Source organism: Piliocolobus tephrosceles, chromosome 16 (assembly GCF_002776525.5).
Source record: "Piliocolobus tephrosceles isolate RC106 chromosome 16, ASM277652v3, whole genome shotgun sequence".
NCBI classification, from domain to species: domain Eukaryota; kingdom Metazoa; phylum Chordata; class Mammalia; order Primates; family Cercopithecidae; genus Piliocolobus; species Piliocolobus tephrosceles.
Genome location: NC_045449.1, coordinates 37,861,398 through 37,879,438, shown reverse-complemented (window position 1 = coordinate 37,879,438; position 18,041 = coordinate 37,861,398). Strand labels below are relative to the sequence as shown.

Sequence of the window (18,041 nt, the reverse complement as noted above, 5' to 3'; positions counted from 1 at the left end):
CTCATTTTAATTTTATTTTACAATTCTCTGAGGACTAATCATATTGAGCACCTTTTTATGTGCTTATTGACCACTTGTATATCTTCTATTGTAATATGTCTGTTCTAGCCTTTTGTGTGACTACTATTAATTTCATTTTATAGATAAGAAAATTAAGACTCAGGTCAAGTGGCCAAAGACTACAAAGATTCACAGCGAATAAGTAGCAAACCCAAGTCTTTTACTCATATCTCCTGACTCTAACTGGTATTTCATTTCCAGTATACTGGGCTTTTTCCTACAATGGGTCTCAAGCTTAGGCTGCCCTCATCAGTAACCTTTACAGCATCCTGAATCTCAGGACATTTTAGATAAAGGCACAGTCAAAAAATGTATGGATGTAGACAAAAGAAGAGGTGAATGATTTTGCATTAACTGAAAGCAACATAATTTTTTTTTAATAGTCCTCAAAACCATCACTCTAATTCTGGAGTTCTTGTTTGGTACCTGATACCCTCTCAGGCAGGTATTCTCAGTCTCAACTACTCAATGCTGCCAAGCTCAAAATAAGCCCTTTTTGTTCAGGTGCAAATGTGTTTCACTGGGCTGCACGTAACTCTTTTCAGCCTATTTGGTTTTAATTCAGTCAGTTAAAATAGCCACAATTTCTCCTGTCCATATGCCACATTGCAGTAGGTTAATATTTGGTTAATGAAGTGTAAATGCTCCTGAGGCTTGATTTTCTCACTAGAATAGCTGGAGGAGATGGTGAATATGTAGCATGATTCATTCTCTTGCTCTCTTTCTTTCTCTGTCTTTTTCTGTAAGAATTAAATGTACTTTGAAGTTGCAAATGTCATAGAAAACTCCCACTTTTCTTTGATGCTGAAGATAAATCACTGACGGAACAATAAGAATGGATAACCAGCCTTGGTTATAGTTGTACTTGACAGATTGAGTTTGAGCATCTGACAAATGGGTGAAACATTGTGACTCCTCTTTCAAACTGAGCGGAGACTATGCTAGCTAGCAGGACAGCACAGACAGAAGGTGCCTGTTGCTGTCCTTTTAATCCTCTCTGAGCAAAATCTTGTACTTTTCTCCAAAATGGTGAAGGAAGTGAATAAGCCATTGACCTTTTAATTCTATTCAATGCATTTGCTGTGCTGCAAGGTGTATCCAGTAGGTTTCACAATGCGGAAGAATGACATTGAGTATTTGGCATATGCAGCCCTTGAGAAAGCTCCTCTGAGCTTAGAAAGCTCCTTTACTCCTTAGAAAGTGGCCACAGCAGCCCATTCAGACCCTGCTCTATCTGATTTCATAGGAGTTCAGAGTCTGGGACAAAATGAAGAAAGAGAAGTTGGACGGAAGTCTGAAGACAGAATAACTAGGCCAGAAATAAAAGGGTCGCACCAATGTCTGTGAAGAGGAGATGGGAATAATAAAGATGAGGCTACAATTTAACGAGATGAATCAGTCGAGCCTTCTTAAAACTATTCCTACAACTTCTTCAACTTTCTTTTTTTTTTTTTTTTTTTCCTCCTCTGTTCTTCTTTCTTCTCCAATTCATTAAATGCCTCTTTGCTGCTATATGCCTTAGGTCAGATGCTCCTGGCATTTGTACAGCAAACTTCATCTGACATTTTTAGAAGAAAGGGGACAAAGTTTTTATTTTAAGCTGAGAGTAATTTTAATGGGTAAAGTGGCATTTACAGACAATGTTTAACTGATAGTGCAGACGGCCTTTATAATTGCTGGGTCTTATTATACAGCTATAGGTCTTTATTATTATGTTCGAATGTGCAAATAGAATTAACTTCCTTGCTCCTCTTAGTATTTCAAATTCTCACTGTGATTAATTACAAGAATTCTCTCTTTAATACTAAGGATCTGATTCCATGAAGTTGTGGAGATAAACCAAGGAGGCTTTTCCATTTGTCAAAGGGAGGAGGTATTTCTTATGGTGGTAGAAAGCTGAGCAATTTGACAGGAGACTGGGTCACAAGCCACCCACATGAGTGTCATCTAAGGAACACTTCGGCTGTGAAATCAATGGAGAAAAGGACCTGGAAAATATGGAAGGCTTCTTTAGAGATTTATTTATTTAGCAGTTAACCAAGGGTGCGAGGACCCTTCTGGAAATTTGGTCTTGGGCACCTAAAATTTAACTTAAGCCTGGACTCAAATGCCAAACAGAAGTATTCCTAGAAGAACTGACAAAAAACAAAAAAACTCATTTTCATTGGCACTCACGAGAGAACAATAAATGAGGGTGGAAGGAGGAGAGTTTTCTCTATGGCTTGACTGATCATTAAAGCTATCCAGATTCCTCACCCAAATCACTACCCACTGAGTGGGGCCACCTAGGGTAATTAAAGGATCAAATGCTCCTGTGCTATATTGTAAGCATTTAAAAAGCACCAGCCCCACTAATAGAAACATCTTGTTGGCTTTCTTTGAAGAAAATCTGAATAGAGAATAGAATTCTATTAATGAGTGAGGCAAATCTCCATTAGTTCCTTTTAAAAAAAGAAAACATTCCTGATAAATAACATTTAAAGCAGATTTCAGCACACTTTCTGGAAATAGAGATCACATATATTGACTCTGAAATATTAGACTATATGTCCAATACAAACCAAGACTAGCTGGGTTGAAAGGAAGCATTTTTTTTTCCTTTGTGGCAGAGAAGTTCTTCTATGTGTTAAGTGCTTTATGGCTTCCTGATATCATAGCATGTTAGAGCTAGAAATGATTTTCAAAGTCATCTAGCATGACCCCCTCACTTAGAGGAGAAAACTGAAGGTGTTTAAAACAAACAAACAAAAAAAGGCCAGAAGAATCTTCAAGAACATTCCAGTTGCTGTCCAGAAACACTGCAAATCAACCTTTTTAGATGCTGCAGCAAAAGGGAAAACTCCAGCCTTGCCTTCATCTTTGACTCATAGGAAAGGTGTAAATCCCACCCACGTAGTTAAAGCTTTCTTGCGGAACTCCTGCTTATTTTGAATTGAACAAAGGCTAAAAAGCCCATTGTGAAATGTTTGTTTGGAGGGCCAGGATCTAAACTTGCATTCCTTGTCATGGTCAGTTTTTTAAAAGAAGATGACAGATTGGAGTCACGGAAGGGGAGAGACTCCAGCAATGCTAGACATAAGAGACCATCAGAAGAGGATGCTCTTTCTTTCTGGCTTGCTGTTGTTATTTTTATTTTCCACGTACTCCCCAGGGTATCAGGTTTATCACCATGGCTGGGATGGGGCTTGGAATGTGGTGGACAATATGACAACAATTTCCTTCCTGGTGTGTCCCTGAATGGCCAGCACAGTCAACGCATAATCAGACAATCTAGAGCTGCACTGTTGCTGTTGACAACTTCATTATGCCTGTGATATTCAACTGGGTAATTCATCTCTCCAGCTTGGCACTATGTCCTGATATGCCTAAATGGGTTCAATGTAATTTTGTAAGCTTTTGAAGATGCTTCCTCTTCCCTTGTGAGACACGATACACACAGTATCCCCTTGTGCTTAGCTTTGTCCTAATATGGGAAACAATGATAACCGCCACCAGGAAATAGCGTCGCCTTGTTCAGCTCTTTAGTGCGGATTGAGTCTCCAGACCACAAAGACAGGAAATATTAGTGATTGGAATGACACAGTAGGTCACTTAATGTCCCTTGTAACTGCCTTTTTTAAATTTAATTTTTATTTTTTGGCCTGCCTCTGCATTTAACCTTCATATAACCAGGGCATTTTTCTACAAAATCAGATGGCCTTGCCAAGGATGTAAAAATAGATAATTAATGGTTCTGGGGGAGGGTGCTGGCCTTTGGCATGATATGTCTACCATCACCAATACTGTTCTGAAATGGAAGCAGATGAGAAATTAGAAATATGAGCATGCATAGCATCCAACACCGATGCTGCACTTTTTCTTTACACTGGGCAAAAGTATAAAATGCATTCCTCTGAGTAATCTTTAATTCTGCTCAATTAAACCTATATGTATTGAACATTATCTACCACGCAAAGGGCCCCAATCCAAGAGCTGAGAGGGAAATTCAAAAATCAGTGAAGCCTCGGTCCTTCCCTCATGGGGATTTCAATCCAGTAAGAGAATTACATAGAGCCCCAAGTAACTCTAATGAAGTTAGGCTGTGCTGAGAGTGTTAACATTGTTATAAATACTACAAGGAGGGAGGAGAAAGACACTCATTCCACTGGGAACATAAAAGAGAGGTAAATAGGCGGTCTTCAGGGCCACTTTCCTTATTCCACCAGCCAATCTGTATTCTTTTAAGAAAATCTGGTCTGCTGAGAATCTTATTGGAGTCAACTTCTTAGTTCTGAGAGTTAGGACTACGCATCTATCCAATTTCTAAGTGCTTGCTGGTCGTCATTGATAATGATCTGTTCCCAAGTATCTCAAATGAAAATGGAGAAGATAGCATAAAGATAGGTCAAAGAGTCTTTCAGCTTATTCTTTTATCTTTTTATCTACCTGTATTGTTGACGTTATACAACTAAATTCTCCTAAGTGGACTCCCGTTGGCAAGTAGAAAATAGCGACTGAATCTGTGACTTTTAACTACAGGTATTTCAATATTAAGATTTTCTTTACAAAAAAAAATGAGGAGGAAGAAAAAACATAGACAAAGGAGTAAGAGGAGGAGGAGGGGTCTGTCTAAAATTGAGTAGTCATTTATCCTTCAGTATTTTGACTAATCAACTCAACCATTTTGACTTGTCTATTGAATAGTCAGTCACCTTATGGATTCCAGCTTCCATGCCTACTGGTGAAGATTCATATGATTTGATGGGTAGCTGTACATATACATAGGGTTTTAAAAAAGCTGAAACCCTGAAGTCTGATAAATGTTTTATTTTTTAATCTAGACAAACATTGGTTTATGAATTCTCAAATCCTAGAGTATTAACCATTTCATTTTCAAATTGTTTGAGAATTCTGCATAACATCCTTAAAGTAATCCAAGACACAAAAATCATCTTCGGCTTTGAAGCACCAATAAAAGACTTCCCCAGAGGAACGGCCAAAATGAGTGTTGTAAATGGAGAGGGATACCAACATCTCTGCTGTGGATAATAGTCCTCTACCACAACTGCACTACAGTCCAGATATCACTATACAAAGGCATGATTGAGGTCCAATTAGCCACCAACCTATTACACACGTTATTCATTATGACCAAATCTAGTGCATCAAAGAATACAGATGGCCTAGGGATTGGTCATAAGAAGAAGCAACCTGTGCTGGCTCCTTTTAAAGAGATTTAGGTGAATACTGCCACCTATTGATAGGTGAAATGTATGCTACAAATTCCTACTCTGACCTGATGTGCTAATGCTTATCAGAGGAGATCTCATTTCTCAGCCAAAGCATTTTGTCAGCCCGAATTTCATAATTATGTACATGTTTTTGGTGAAAAATAATCACGTTACATTAATGTAAAGCAACTAATGAAATGTATTATATTTCTTATTATATTATTATACATGTTATGTATTATTTCTTATTTCTTGGCAAAGGAATGAGGTGGAATACCACAAACTTTGCAGAGACCTGGGTTTGAGTCTCAGCTCAGTCCCTAAATGCATATAAACAAAGTGATTAATCTCTCTAAACCTTAGTTTCCTCATCGATAAAAAGTGGATAATCCTACTTTGTAGGCTGTGAGAATTCAGTGATACCATTGCATGACACATAGAAGGTATTTAATAAATGGCAGCATTTATTATTATTTTTCCACTGAGCTATTAAAAGTAACTATTTTGATGCAATGATTGGTAATATGACAAACCACATCATGTATCAGACTCCAGTGAACTCTTCCACATGGTTCAATTATCCTTTGGCAATGCTACTTGTCTAGTATAGTATCTTTGACATCCAAAATTAAGACAGTGTGAACATAAATATTAGAACCTGAAGTGTGCCAATTGAGAAAATGAGGATAAATGGGCTTCATTACCAAATGTCTCCTGACTGCCCTAGAGGATATATGGGGCCGAGCAGATAAAGAATTATGATAAAATATTGGAGCTGCATATAAATGGGGCTTTGTGACCTGCTGGATAAGGTTGAGACTTAGAGCCAGACCCAGGAGGCTCACATTCCTTCCTCGGCATGGTGTGGGGGATCCTGGGCTCATACAGACAATAGGGGATTCATAGCTTGAGAATTCTAATGATGACTGAAAGGAGGGTGGCAGCCAGGACAAGAAGGCTTTTCAGAAGCATGGACTCTGATTATCACGTCGGTGCTACAGCCCAGTGAGAGGCTGCTGAGAGGATGGATGAAGCCGTTCTTGGAAAGCTTTCAGTGAAGTGTTTGTAGCCTCCTTTAAGAGAATCCCGTTTCTCATAAATGTGGCACTGGAAAATCCCACATGATTAGTTCAGATAAACACTCTGTCATCGGATTGCACTACCAGGAATATGGGCCATCTCTTTTTGAAGAGTCTTTTTGAATGCAATGTGTCTCGTCTCCAAGACTTAGAGAAAAATTCCGAAAGAGGCTTTCTCAGGATATTTTGGGACCATTACTTTTAGTCTGAAAGGTCAATTGGTACTTAAAACAAAATAATCAAGAACTAGCATGCCCGTGAGCAGTCTGCATCTTTTCTTTAGAGAGAGAGAGAAAAAAAAAAAGTCTGCTTTGGATTGAATAGCCAATGCACTCCCCCACCCTTTTTCTTTTTTCTTTGGGGATTAGAAATTGAGAGGGAGGAGGAGGAAGAGTTTCACATTCATTACTAACAACTTCGCACATAGTAAGTATATTCAGATACACCCTGGGGTGTTAGTTTTCTTTTCCTATTTTTTTTGTCTCCTTTTTAGCAGCTTTTGGTAAGTAGCACATTTTATTTTTTAAAAAAGAATTGGAGCCGTTATTGAGTAGCCGCGCCCTAAGGAAGGTCAAGAGATTAGGGAACGGAAGAAGGCTGGCCAGGCTCTTTGCTGACCACAGTAAGGGAATGCCACTTCTTATAATTTAATTTTGAGATCCTGATGAAAAGGCACTCCCTAAGAAAAAAAAATCTTCACTGAAAAAAAAGTGAAAAATTGTTAGAAAATAGCCATCAAAAAGTGATCAATTTAAATTTATGTCTAACAAACAAACCACATGGAACTAACCACAGGGCAGACATGCATTTGCAGCGATATATGGACATTCTCAAAATATGGTCAGGATTTTGCAGGGGAAAGTGGACATTACTGGCTTCTAATATTGGTGGGCTTTGGCCTAATTTTATAAGTATTCTGAAATTCTAAACATCATATGTTACAAATCAGAGGAGAGTATACTAAAAGAAACCTTTGAATTTAACTGGTCCAACTCTCTCATTTCACAAGTGGGAATAAGGAAGCCTAATGGTAAAAAGTAACTTGCCCAAGATCACACAGCTGGTGAGGAGAAGCTCAAGGACTCAAGTTCAAACTCCCCATTCCCAGACCCAGGTTCTTTCCAATGAGCTAAACAACTGCAGTGGGAAACCACAAACTCTCACATTTAATGGAAACCCTGTACCCATGCCCCCTGGAAATGGCCCTGAATGTAGAGGCAGCTCATCTGTCACAGTCTGGACTGAAGTCTTTACCTGATACTAAATGGGTTCTTCAAAGCATTCTATGAATGTCTAGGCACATTGACATGACTCCAAGGACTCAGCTTCTGTTCTTTTCTCTGTCTTAGAAAAAAGAGCACAGACCATAACCTACATGCCATAATCATCTCTAGGTGTATATACTAGAATAAATTAATGTCATCATCATCCGCCATCATGTAGGCTAAAACTTTAAGTCACCTTCAACTTGTCTCTCTCTCTCATCCTCCCCGTCCCCCACCTATACTATTGACAATCCTGTAAGTTCTATCTCCAAAGATAGGACTTTCATCTCCTAATTTACATCTTCACAGGCCTTCATATCATTAGTGTCTTCCTGCTTCTGGGTTCTCACCACTATCCATGATGGCCAGGCCAGGTGGATCCTAATCAACTGTTCTGGCATTCTCCTGCTTAGATCACTGTCACCTATGGCATAACGTCCACACTCTTTTACATGGCATTCAAGCTCTTCCCAGTTTAGCTCCTGCTTACTTTTTGAGACAAATTCTATCAGCTCTTCCCTACATTATTCACTCCAGTCCACTGGACTACTTGTCATTCCCTAAGAGCCCTGGAACTCTATGCCTTGACACTATGCCTTGACTCCAAACCTGTTTCTTCTTTTCAACCTGTAGAGAGATCTTCATTCCAATTCAAATGCCACCTTCTTGGTGAATCTTTTCTATGTGTTACAGAAAGAAGTAATAATTCTATGTTCCCTTAGCACAGTGCTCATACTTTTTTATGGCACTTAATTCTGCCTTGTAATCGGTTGCATATCTCTTGCTAAATATATCTCTTTTATCTTTGAAAAGATGCCCTGTTCATCTTTGAATGGGAGCAATGCGCCCTCCCAACCACATTGCTTCATTTAATACACTGCATATAATAAATGATTTTCTTTCTTAACCTTTACTGAGCACTTACTAGGGCAGGAGGTGTAGTGGCTGAAGGAGAACGATGCAAAATAAAACACAATCCCTGCCTTTAAAGGAGCCTTTAATTGAATCAGTGAGACACATTCGCAAATACCCTAAGCAAGTTAAATAACTGTGGGGGTGGAGTTGGGTGGAGGGGAAGTTCTGAGTGTGGAACAAACATTCTCAGTGTTCCAAATGAGAACATTGGTATTATGACATGGAGGGTGGAGTCATGGGGGAGGAGTAGAAGGAAAGAAAGGGCAAAGCTGCCTTTAGATCCCATCTCATGCTGTAGTCACTATTAGAGTCTTCTCTAGGTCTGGCTAATCTCACTTATACTTCCCTCAGAACCAGAGAAATCTTCCTAAAACAAGACTCTGATCATTTAACTCCCTGTTCGAGTGTTTGATGTTCAGTGAATCAAGCATCAGATAATTGCAGGCTTATGCTAAGAGTTGTAGAGTACCAGTTTGCAGAGATGAGACGAAGTCCAGGAAACAGCCAGAGAACAAAAAGGAAGAACATCCTGTAAAAGTGCTAGAAAGTGGGAGACAAAGTAAGAGTGTGATCAATGTGGGCTGAGATTAATCCAGAAGGATTAATTGGAGGAGGCAAGCCTTCTGTGGATGGTCACTTGGCAAGAAAGATTAGACATACCAAGAGAACTTTAAGATTCCTTTCAATTCTGAGACCCCATTTCCCATTATTCTTGAGGTGATTTATGTATTCATTCAGAAAATACATGCTAAGCACTTCAACAAAACATCAAATATTTATTGAATGCCTTCTATGTGCCACGAACTCTGCTAAACCCTGGACATACAGCAGAGAATAAGAGACTTTGCACTTAAACTCTGACAATATAATGGGGATGACTGATGCTAAACAATGAATGCAATAAAATATAATGGATATAATGATGGCAGAATATAAGGTGTCGTGCTTTCAGACCACAGAACAGGGACCCTAACAGCCTAGGGGCTAGAAAAATATCTCTGAGAGTTGATGTTTAAGCCAAGATTCCAAAGCTGCACAGGAGTTAGCCAGACATAAGGAACTGAGCATCCAGGCAGAAGAACACCCATCATATTTGATGATCTGATTTTCATGATCATATATGTCAATATAGCATGTCCAAGGAACTAAGAGATATTCAAAAAAGCTACAGCATGGAATGCAAATAGAAAGGTAGTGAGAAATTAAGCTATAGAGATAGGAAGAGCCAGAATATGGGAAATTTTTCTAGGGTATGTTGAGGAGTTTATACTTCATCAATAGGCTCTAAGTAACATTAAAGTATGTAGCACAATGAATCTAACCTACTAAATAGTTATTAAGTGTCTACTGAAGAGTAGATTAATGAATAGATGGATGAATTAATGAATTTCCTTTGCAATAAACATGAGCTTTTTGACTCAGCTTGAGTATTTGCTGTAGAAAGTGTTGCTACTATTATCAGAGGCACTGTCCTCTTAGGTCTGTATGGCACGCGTAACTCATGACCCCTGTGAGGCAACCCCCTAACCTTAGTAGAGTTACTCAGTCACCTAGCTTACCACAGCAGATGTAATTCAAGTAAATCTGCGTTAAAGCCAAAATGTTTCTAGATGAAAGTGTAGATTTTTACCTGGCAATCATTTTGGCCTAGGCTGTGCAAGAGAAGCCAGACTCTTTCTTAATCCTTAATGAAAAACATAGCCCTCTAAGCCTCAAGGGCATGAATATTACTAAATTAGATTATTCACAGCAATGCTTCCATGGACAAATAAATCCAAGGATAGAAAGTGATAGTAAATGTTCAAAAAAGATATTTTGCCTTTTTAATAAGAAAAGAAAAAGTAAGACAATTGTTAAAAGCTAAACCAAGCTCTTCCTTTTGGCCACCCAGGTTTTATGAGTCACTGAGCCCTGCCTCAGATCGGAGCTGCAGAACAGTCACCTGTTGGGGGCGAGCGAGCTATGGGGGGAGATAATGTCTTTAGAAAGGGGGAGAGTTTGGGGAATACAATATGTCATTTCCAGGATTCTAAGCAATTACCAGGCCAAAGATTAACTCTCCACCCTCTTGTTTATGATCAAGAGACTTTCTCCTAATTTGCTACAGAGTCTCATTCAAACTTTGAGAGTTTATTTGGCTCCAGGTATAAATAACAGACTAGTCAGTGCCTAGCAGAAGAGTCCAAAATTACTCCTGAAGTCATCACAGCAGCTAAACATTCATTTGGTAGAGAAAGAATCAGAACAGAGCTTTAGAAAGATTCTTAATGCTGTTGCTAGGGCCGTGTGTTGCTGTGTGTGTGTGTGTGTATGCGCATGTGTGCAGTATTCATATGTGCCATCAATCGGCAAGTCCCACCCCCCAACGTAACAAGCAGCCTGTGAAGGTCATTTGCCATTTTATTTCAGTGAGAACCATTAGAAATGCCTACATATGCAGCTTTCTAGGAAATCTATTTGTGTCTTTCATTAGTCATGTAAAGCACAATGCTGTGAAAGGAGTCAGCTATACCCATATGTGGCTGGCATAGAAGCAGCACTGGAATCGTCTTCCTGAGACTGAGCCTCTTGCTGCCCTAAGTCCCACATCTGCTGACTACTTTCTCTGAACCTGCTCAGACAAAACCCCAAGCACAGTTTCAGCAGCGCTGACTGGATTTAGAGCTTTCTTAAGATGCCCCCTAGCTCCTGCTAGGAGCTTGTAAGGAATTGCGCAGGTGCCCTGTGGTAAAGGGATGTGACGGCTACCTGTGTGCTTCTGGTCCGAGACAGCTGTGGAAACAAGGGGGTGTCTGGCCCCAGAAGGGTTGTAGATCATTTGCACTCACAGATTGCTGGATGAGCTCTTGGATGCCAGACAATATTTCTTTCCCTGCCGTTGATGTAGTGACCGACTGCCCCTCTGCTCACCCCTGAGTGACGGTCGGTTCGGATTCAGTCTTGTTTGCCATGAAGCTAGATGTCTCTGCAAGCCGTTTCAAATGGTCCTCACAGATACGATAGGCTAAACACACACTGAAGTCATGGTATCCTTTTACTACACGCACACAAGCTACAGGAATCAAACCTTCCCCAGGCTGCAGTCTAGAGAATACACCTAGCCTCTGAGCCAAGCTGTTTACCTCTCCCTTTCTCTCCCCATGCATCATTTGCTCTTTTATTTTGCATTAAGAGTAGCTTCGTGATCATGGACTTCATCTCTCGCCTGTAGTGATCCTGTTCGCATTTCATTCTTTACGCAGAATAGGAAGGAAGTTCGCTTGCTTTGCACAGAGGCTGAGCCACAGGAGAAAGCAAAGCCAATGTGATTTATTGAATGAAAGCACTGGACAATTACCAACAACTTGTTCCTCTGCTGCCTCAAACAGCATAAACTGGTAAGTCAAATTTATTGTTGTCTTTCTTCATATGAATATGGAGCTTCCTTGATCGCTGATTATTTTTAATGTGTGTATGTGTTGCTGTGGCTTAAATAGAACTTAAAAATCTGCATCTTCCGAAGTTAGCTGCAGGTGGTCCGTAGCTCACACACACACATAGTGGTCTGCAATTGTACGTACACGTCCCTGTGGAGAGACAGGACGGGGGTAGGGAAGCCCCATTTCTGATAATTGGGCATTTTATTTGCAGTAAGCTTAATCACATTAAGTGCTTGCATAACTGATTAGCATTAGCTATGAAAAATACATTACTGTTTTGTTGTGTAAAATCATTTTCCAGTCAGGTTCCTGAGTCCCTAACAAAACACCTGTTGGGTCAGGTAAAGATGAGTTCCATCGTGCTGATAATCCTGAATGCAAACCCAGATATATTACTGTCTTTAATCCAGTTTTCAGACTGGGCAAGCAGAGAGGAATGCTAGCACTCTGTTCATCCTGGGTGAGCGTGCCCATAAATAACATTATGACTGTGATACTGAGGATATCTGCAAGGGAATCAATGGACATGTGTTTAAACCCTTGCTTGATCCACCACTACTTTTGCATCTATGTTATTTAAGTCTTTTCTTTATTTCATAAAAGATATAGGGTTGATGAGGTACACTGGGTTCAAAGTGGGATGTTCTAAGTATCCAGTTACCCGTGCTGATCATTGGCCTGGTCAGAGTCATCAGGAACTCCACTGATAATCAAGGCTGAGTTTGCTTCTGTACTGGGCTCCAAAAATCCCCATACTCACTTGGTTTCTTCGTTTTCTAAATAAGATATAGGCCAACCTCAGCAGAGAGAGAAAGTGAAGTAGAAATATATTGCTTTTCTTACCACCGTCCCCGCCCCCACCAGTCTCCTTAGTCTTTTGTTTGCCTGGCTACCCCAAGGCTTTATGGCAGCATCAATCCATCTCTGGTGAATTCAGAGCCCATATAAGTGTCATATAGAGTTTAATGTCTTTGCTGTACTCTATCTGCAGTATATCACTGGCTGTTCAGACAAAGTTGTGGCCTTGGGTGCTGACAAAGATGAATGATGTTAGAACAGTGAGCAGCATGTTTCTCTAAATAAAAACCAAAGTTAGGAAACTGGAGAGATGGGTGAAGTTTTGCCTAGTGGAAAGGATCTCCAAGCCACTCAATCACAAGAGCCAAGGTCATTCTCCCAGGTGATTTGGCCATTTCACAAATGATGGCATTCTAACAGCAAGGAGACCGAATTGCCTACTGGTTGCAAGACTGGTGAGATGTCAGGATAGTTGCATATTTGTGCTGGTTCCCAGATTAAAGATATGTCTTTTGGAAATATCTTTAGCCTCTGTGGATCTCTGTTTTGCCATTCCTTCTATTCCTAATTGTTTCAAAGAAGACATGCTAAGCTCAATTAATGTACTCATGAGATACTACTTTAGGTTCTTTTGTTAAATGATGCATTAAGTATTCAAGATCATTGTTCATGTACGTTAATCCAGGGGTCATTCATCAGAAATACACAGATGAGAGTTTATGTGAGGATGAGGAGATCCATGTCCCTTTCCTCATCTAAGAGATCCAGAACCCTCTGAAGGAAGCACAATCACACTTAGGGAATTAGAAGAGGAGAAAGGAGCTGAGAAGTGATGTTAAAAAAAATTCAAATTCAAATAAATAGGTCATGTAAATAAATAGGATTTTTTAAAATATTGATTAGTGGTAACTGACTTGCTATACTTATGACCCCAAGATCCTAAAGATCATCGATGTTTTGAAACAAACATGGAAGTATTTTTTTTCAGAGGGTAGTTCAGGTATGGGTATAATCCGTGTATTATAGAACTATGGCAACTTTCAGCTGCTCAAATTGCTCCTGTACCCATAAATTTGGAATTAGCAGCTGCCAATGTACTATGATTTGAGAACCTCTAGAAGGTTTATTTCCACCCCCCAAAATTTGTCCCATCTCTTTGTATTAGGGTACCTGAAATTCTTTCATCAGAGATTCAGTTAAGTATTGATATCTTTTTTATAAAATTCAAACATTTCTAGAGGAAATAGTAAAGTAAGCCACTGATACTTTATGATAAATGAGTGTATTAAATTTTTTCTACTTCAAAGGTAACCCAAAGGATGTGGAATTAGTATTCTATTAATTATTCTGCTTTGTGTTTGCTTCATACCTGTCTCTAAGAACTTCACTTATAATTATTATTTCACTCTTCATCAGAAAAATAAGTACCCTTCGGGCAAGTTATTTCCTTCTTTTATGGAATATCTGGATTAGACAGTACCATCTAAATTTCCTATAGGCTTTTGAGAGTCACACTGTGGAAAACCAAACTCACTATCTTTACTGTTTCTAAACTCACTTCTCTGCCTATGTTCCTTTAAAAAAAAAAAAAAAAAAAAAGTGTGTGTGGAAGGGGGGCGGGGGAGGGTGACTATCATTCGCCCAGTCAGCTAATAAGGCTCACAGAATTTATCACTGGGTTTCCTGATCTCTCTAGCCCCTTCATCCGATCACTAACAAAATTTAGTCCATTTTATTTCCTTCGTCTTTTGAATCCATCCAGCCCACTCCATCCCCACTGCCACAAGCTTTAGTTGAAGTCGCCAGCTCTCATGGGGTAATTTTTTAAGAGCTTCATACTTGGTTGTCCCCCGCCACTGTTCCTACATCTCTCCCCTTTCCAGCAATCCTCTAGTTGCTACCAGAGCAATTCTCTAAAAAAGCAAATCTCAATTTTTACTTCAAAGTCTCCAGTGCTGCCCTGTTGGGTACAGGTTAAAGTCTATGATTCTTATCATGGCATAAGAGTCCTTTGGTGGTCTGGCCCTGCTACCTCTTTGGGCTTCTTTCCAAATGTCCTGGCATGGTTGATGAAATGTACCACCGTGAGTGTCAGAGCCCAGAAAAATTTCATGGGGACCCTCACTGGCACTGACTGACCAATGTCACCATGATGTTTCCCATCTCTATATCCTAACCTGAACTATTATTCCTAGAATGCCCCTTTTGCCCTTCCTGCTAGTTAAATCCTCATTCATCATTCAAAATCCTTCTCAGGCATCTCCTTCTCTAACCCATTTTCTCACCACCTCTTATCTGATGACCACATCCTGTCACCCAGAAAGTTCATCACACACCCCTCTGTGCTACTTCTATGTCTTAGGTTTTTTGAGAGAAGTGTTTAGAGGTTAAAATCTCAAATCTAGACTCATACTGTCTAGATATGAATCCCAGATTTACTACCCTTTAGTAGTGCCTCAATTTCTAGCTGTGTAAAATGGAGATACTAATAGTCCTTCCTCCACATGGCTGTGATGGGATTCAATAAGTTAATACATGTAAAAACACTGCAACACACTGAATGCTTATGTTTCTCCCAAAGCCAAATGTTGAAATCTTAACCCCCAAGGTGGTGGTATTAGGAACTGAGGCCTTCAGGAAGGTATTAGGTCATACCCCTCATCATTGTAGCGCGCATCCCCAGAAATCTAACTAGTTCCTTCCACCATGTGAAGATACAGCAAGAGAGTTCTGTCTTTGAACCAGAAAGTCAGCCCTCACCAGACACCAAATCTTCTGGATGCCTTGGTCTTGGACTTTCCAGTCTCCAGAACTGTGAGAAATAAATGTGTATTGTTTATAAGCCACACAGTTTGCGGTATTTGGTTATAGCAGCCTGAAGGGATAAGACATGCATTATTCTAAGTAGCACTTGGCTCATAGAAAGTGTTATAGAAGTGTATTAGTCTGTTTTCACATTGCTACTAAAGGAAATTGATAAAGGTAAGACTGGGCAATATATGAAGTAAAGAGGTTTAATGGAATCACAGTTCCACATGGCTGTGGAGGGCTCACAATCATAGCAGAAGGCAAAGGAGAAGCAAAGACACATCTTACATGGTGACAGGCAAGAGCACTTGTGCAGGGGAACTCCCATTTAAAAAACCATCAGATCTCATGAGACTTAATCACTACCATGAGAACGGTATGGGGGAAACCGTCCCCATGATTCAATTATCTCCACCTAGTCCTGCCCTTGACATGTGGGGATTATTACAGTTCAGGGTGAAATTTGGCTGGAGACACAGTCAAGCCATATCAAGAAATATAAGCTAATATTATTAGTCCATAATTTCACATACCACACTATTTCATAGCTATGCATTTGCATAATTGACTACCTTTCTAGCCTATGAGCTCCTTGGGAACACGTAGGGTAACCAGCTCATTTCAATTTCCCTAGGACTGTCCCAGTTTTAGCTCTGAAAGTACTGCATCCTGGAAACACTCTCTCAGTCCTGAACAAACTAAAACAGTTGGTTACCCTATGTGAGATACTGTCTTACTTACTTTCAATCCCTTGGGTCTATCACAGGATACAGGTTACAAAGTAGATCATCCATAAGTACTTGATGAACTATAGAATCAATACTAATCATCTTTCTATCCTCTTCTTCATAAACAAATGCTTTCATACATCAAAAATAGTGTTCCTCTTGCCATGGAGTTACAGCTGACTTTTCAAAACTTGTCACTTAATATATATACATTAAAGGGCACAGGAGCTAGAAAAGTGGCTTCCATTCTGTGTCATCATTGTAATAGAATTGGCCACCCTTTCACACTAAAAGACACACCTGTTATGTTAACAGCAGGTGGGGAATGGAAAGAGTCTAACTTCCTTTTCTGCCTAGTCACAGGCAGGTTGAAGCCTTAAGGTCTCCTAGTTCACATCACAGCTAGAAGAGCAATCTTTTCCCGGTCAGAAATGTCCCTCTCACTGACTATATCTGTCTACCCAGCTGTCAAAATGGTTAGAACTCCTATTTTGAATATGCTGTGTCTTACCACTGCTTCTCATCCAGACTGGCTCAGATCTTTTGTCACAGTACAAATATGCTGAGAAAGTCCCACAACCAAGCTCCAGTGAAACATGAACTCTGGAGGTGTCAGGACTGACAACATGGTAAGAAGTCTTGACTTCAGAATCAAGATCTAGGAAGATGAAGCTGACAGGCAGGCAGATCAAGGTCCCTTAGAAATAATAATAGCAGAGTTGTTATAAGCGTGGACTTTGGAGCCAGAGTTCAAATCCTGCTGCTCCATTTACTGGCTGTAACATCTTGGACAGGTTAGCTAACCTCTCTGGGCCTTAGTAAAATGAGAATATAGTTAAAAGTAGCTATTTCCTCAGAGAGTTATTGTTATATCTTGCATGTACAAACAAAACTTAAGGTAAAGCCAATTGCAAATGATATATTGGATATTGACATACAACCTCAGGGCATCAAGAGTGAAGAAAAAAGGGAAGTGAGTCAAGGAAGAAAGGAAAACAAAGGTGGCTGTAACTGAAATAGCAATCGCTTCACAAGAAGACACATCTTGTTGTTCTTTTGTATGTATTGGCTTCCAGGTAGCCCTCAGAACAATCTACAACAAGGAATAGAGAGGAAATTATCTACCAGCTACTGAAAGTCTCCTGTGTCTCACCGGTCCAATTTTCTCCATTTTAGTGGTGTTACTCAGTCTCTTAGGGTAGCCACAAGCAAAGCTAAGGCCTCCGTGGGTCTTGATGGGTCAGGGCTACTGCAGCTACTGTCACAACCAGCATGATGGGGGCCATGTCAAAACACGCCCCCTACCTGAGACAGCTGGTAGTGTTAGGAGACAGGATGATGGTGGAAATCGAGGCTCTCTGCTTATGTAAGCAGCAAAGCCCAGGGAACAGGTGGTTGTGAAGCCAATGTGAGGAGGCTCCACTCTGCACAGGCTACTCCTCATTTTGGACCTGCATTCTCCAGGCTACTGTATGATTTTTTTTCTATGTTTTCTTCTAAACATTTTATAGTTTTAGCTTTTACATTTAGGTCTAGGATCATCTATTTTAGGTTAATTTTTGTATATGATGTATATATAGGGATTGAGGGTTTTTAAATTGTTCGGTATGGATATACCATTGTTTCAGTACAATTTGTTGGAAAGATTATCATTTTTCCTATTGAATTACCTTGACACCTTTTTCAGAAATGAATTGATCATATATGTACAGGTTGTTTCCAGACTCTCTATTCTGTTTCATTCATCTATATTTCTATC

General features: G+C 39.8%; 1 protein-coding gene across 2 annotated transcripts in view; it reads left to right on the top strand.

The window, feature by feature from the left end:
- Window positions 1–18,041, top strand: part of ANKFN1 (ankyrin repeat and fibronectin type III domain containing 1) — a 374,035-nt gene that overhangs the window by 161,643 nt on the left and 194,351 nt on the right. For both annotated transcript variants that reach the window (XM_026456748.1, XM_023204555.1), the window contains one exon: window positions 11,772–11,906. Coding sequence is in view for 1 of the 2 variants with exons in the window: in XM_023204555.1 (XP_023060323.1) it covers window positions 11,772–11,906 (135 nt within the window). In the remaining variant the exon portion in view is untranslated. The remainder of the gene's footprint in view (window positions 1–11,771; window positions 11,907–18,041) is intronic.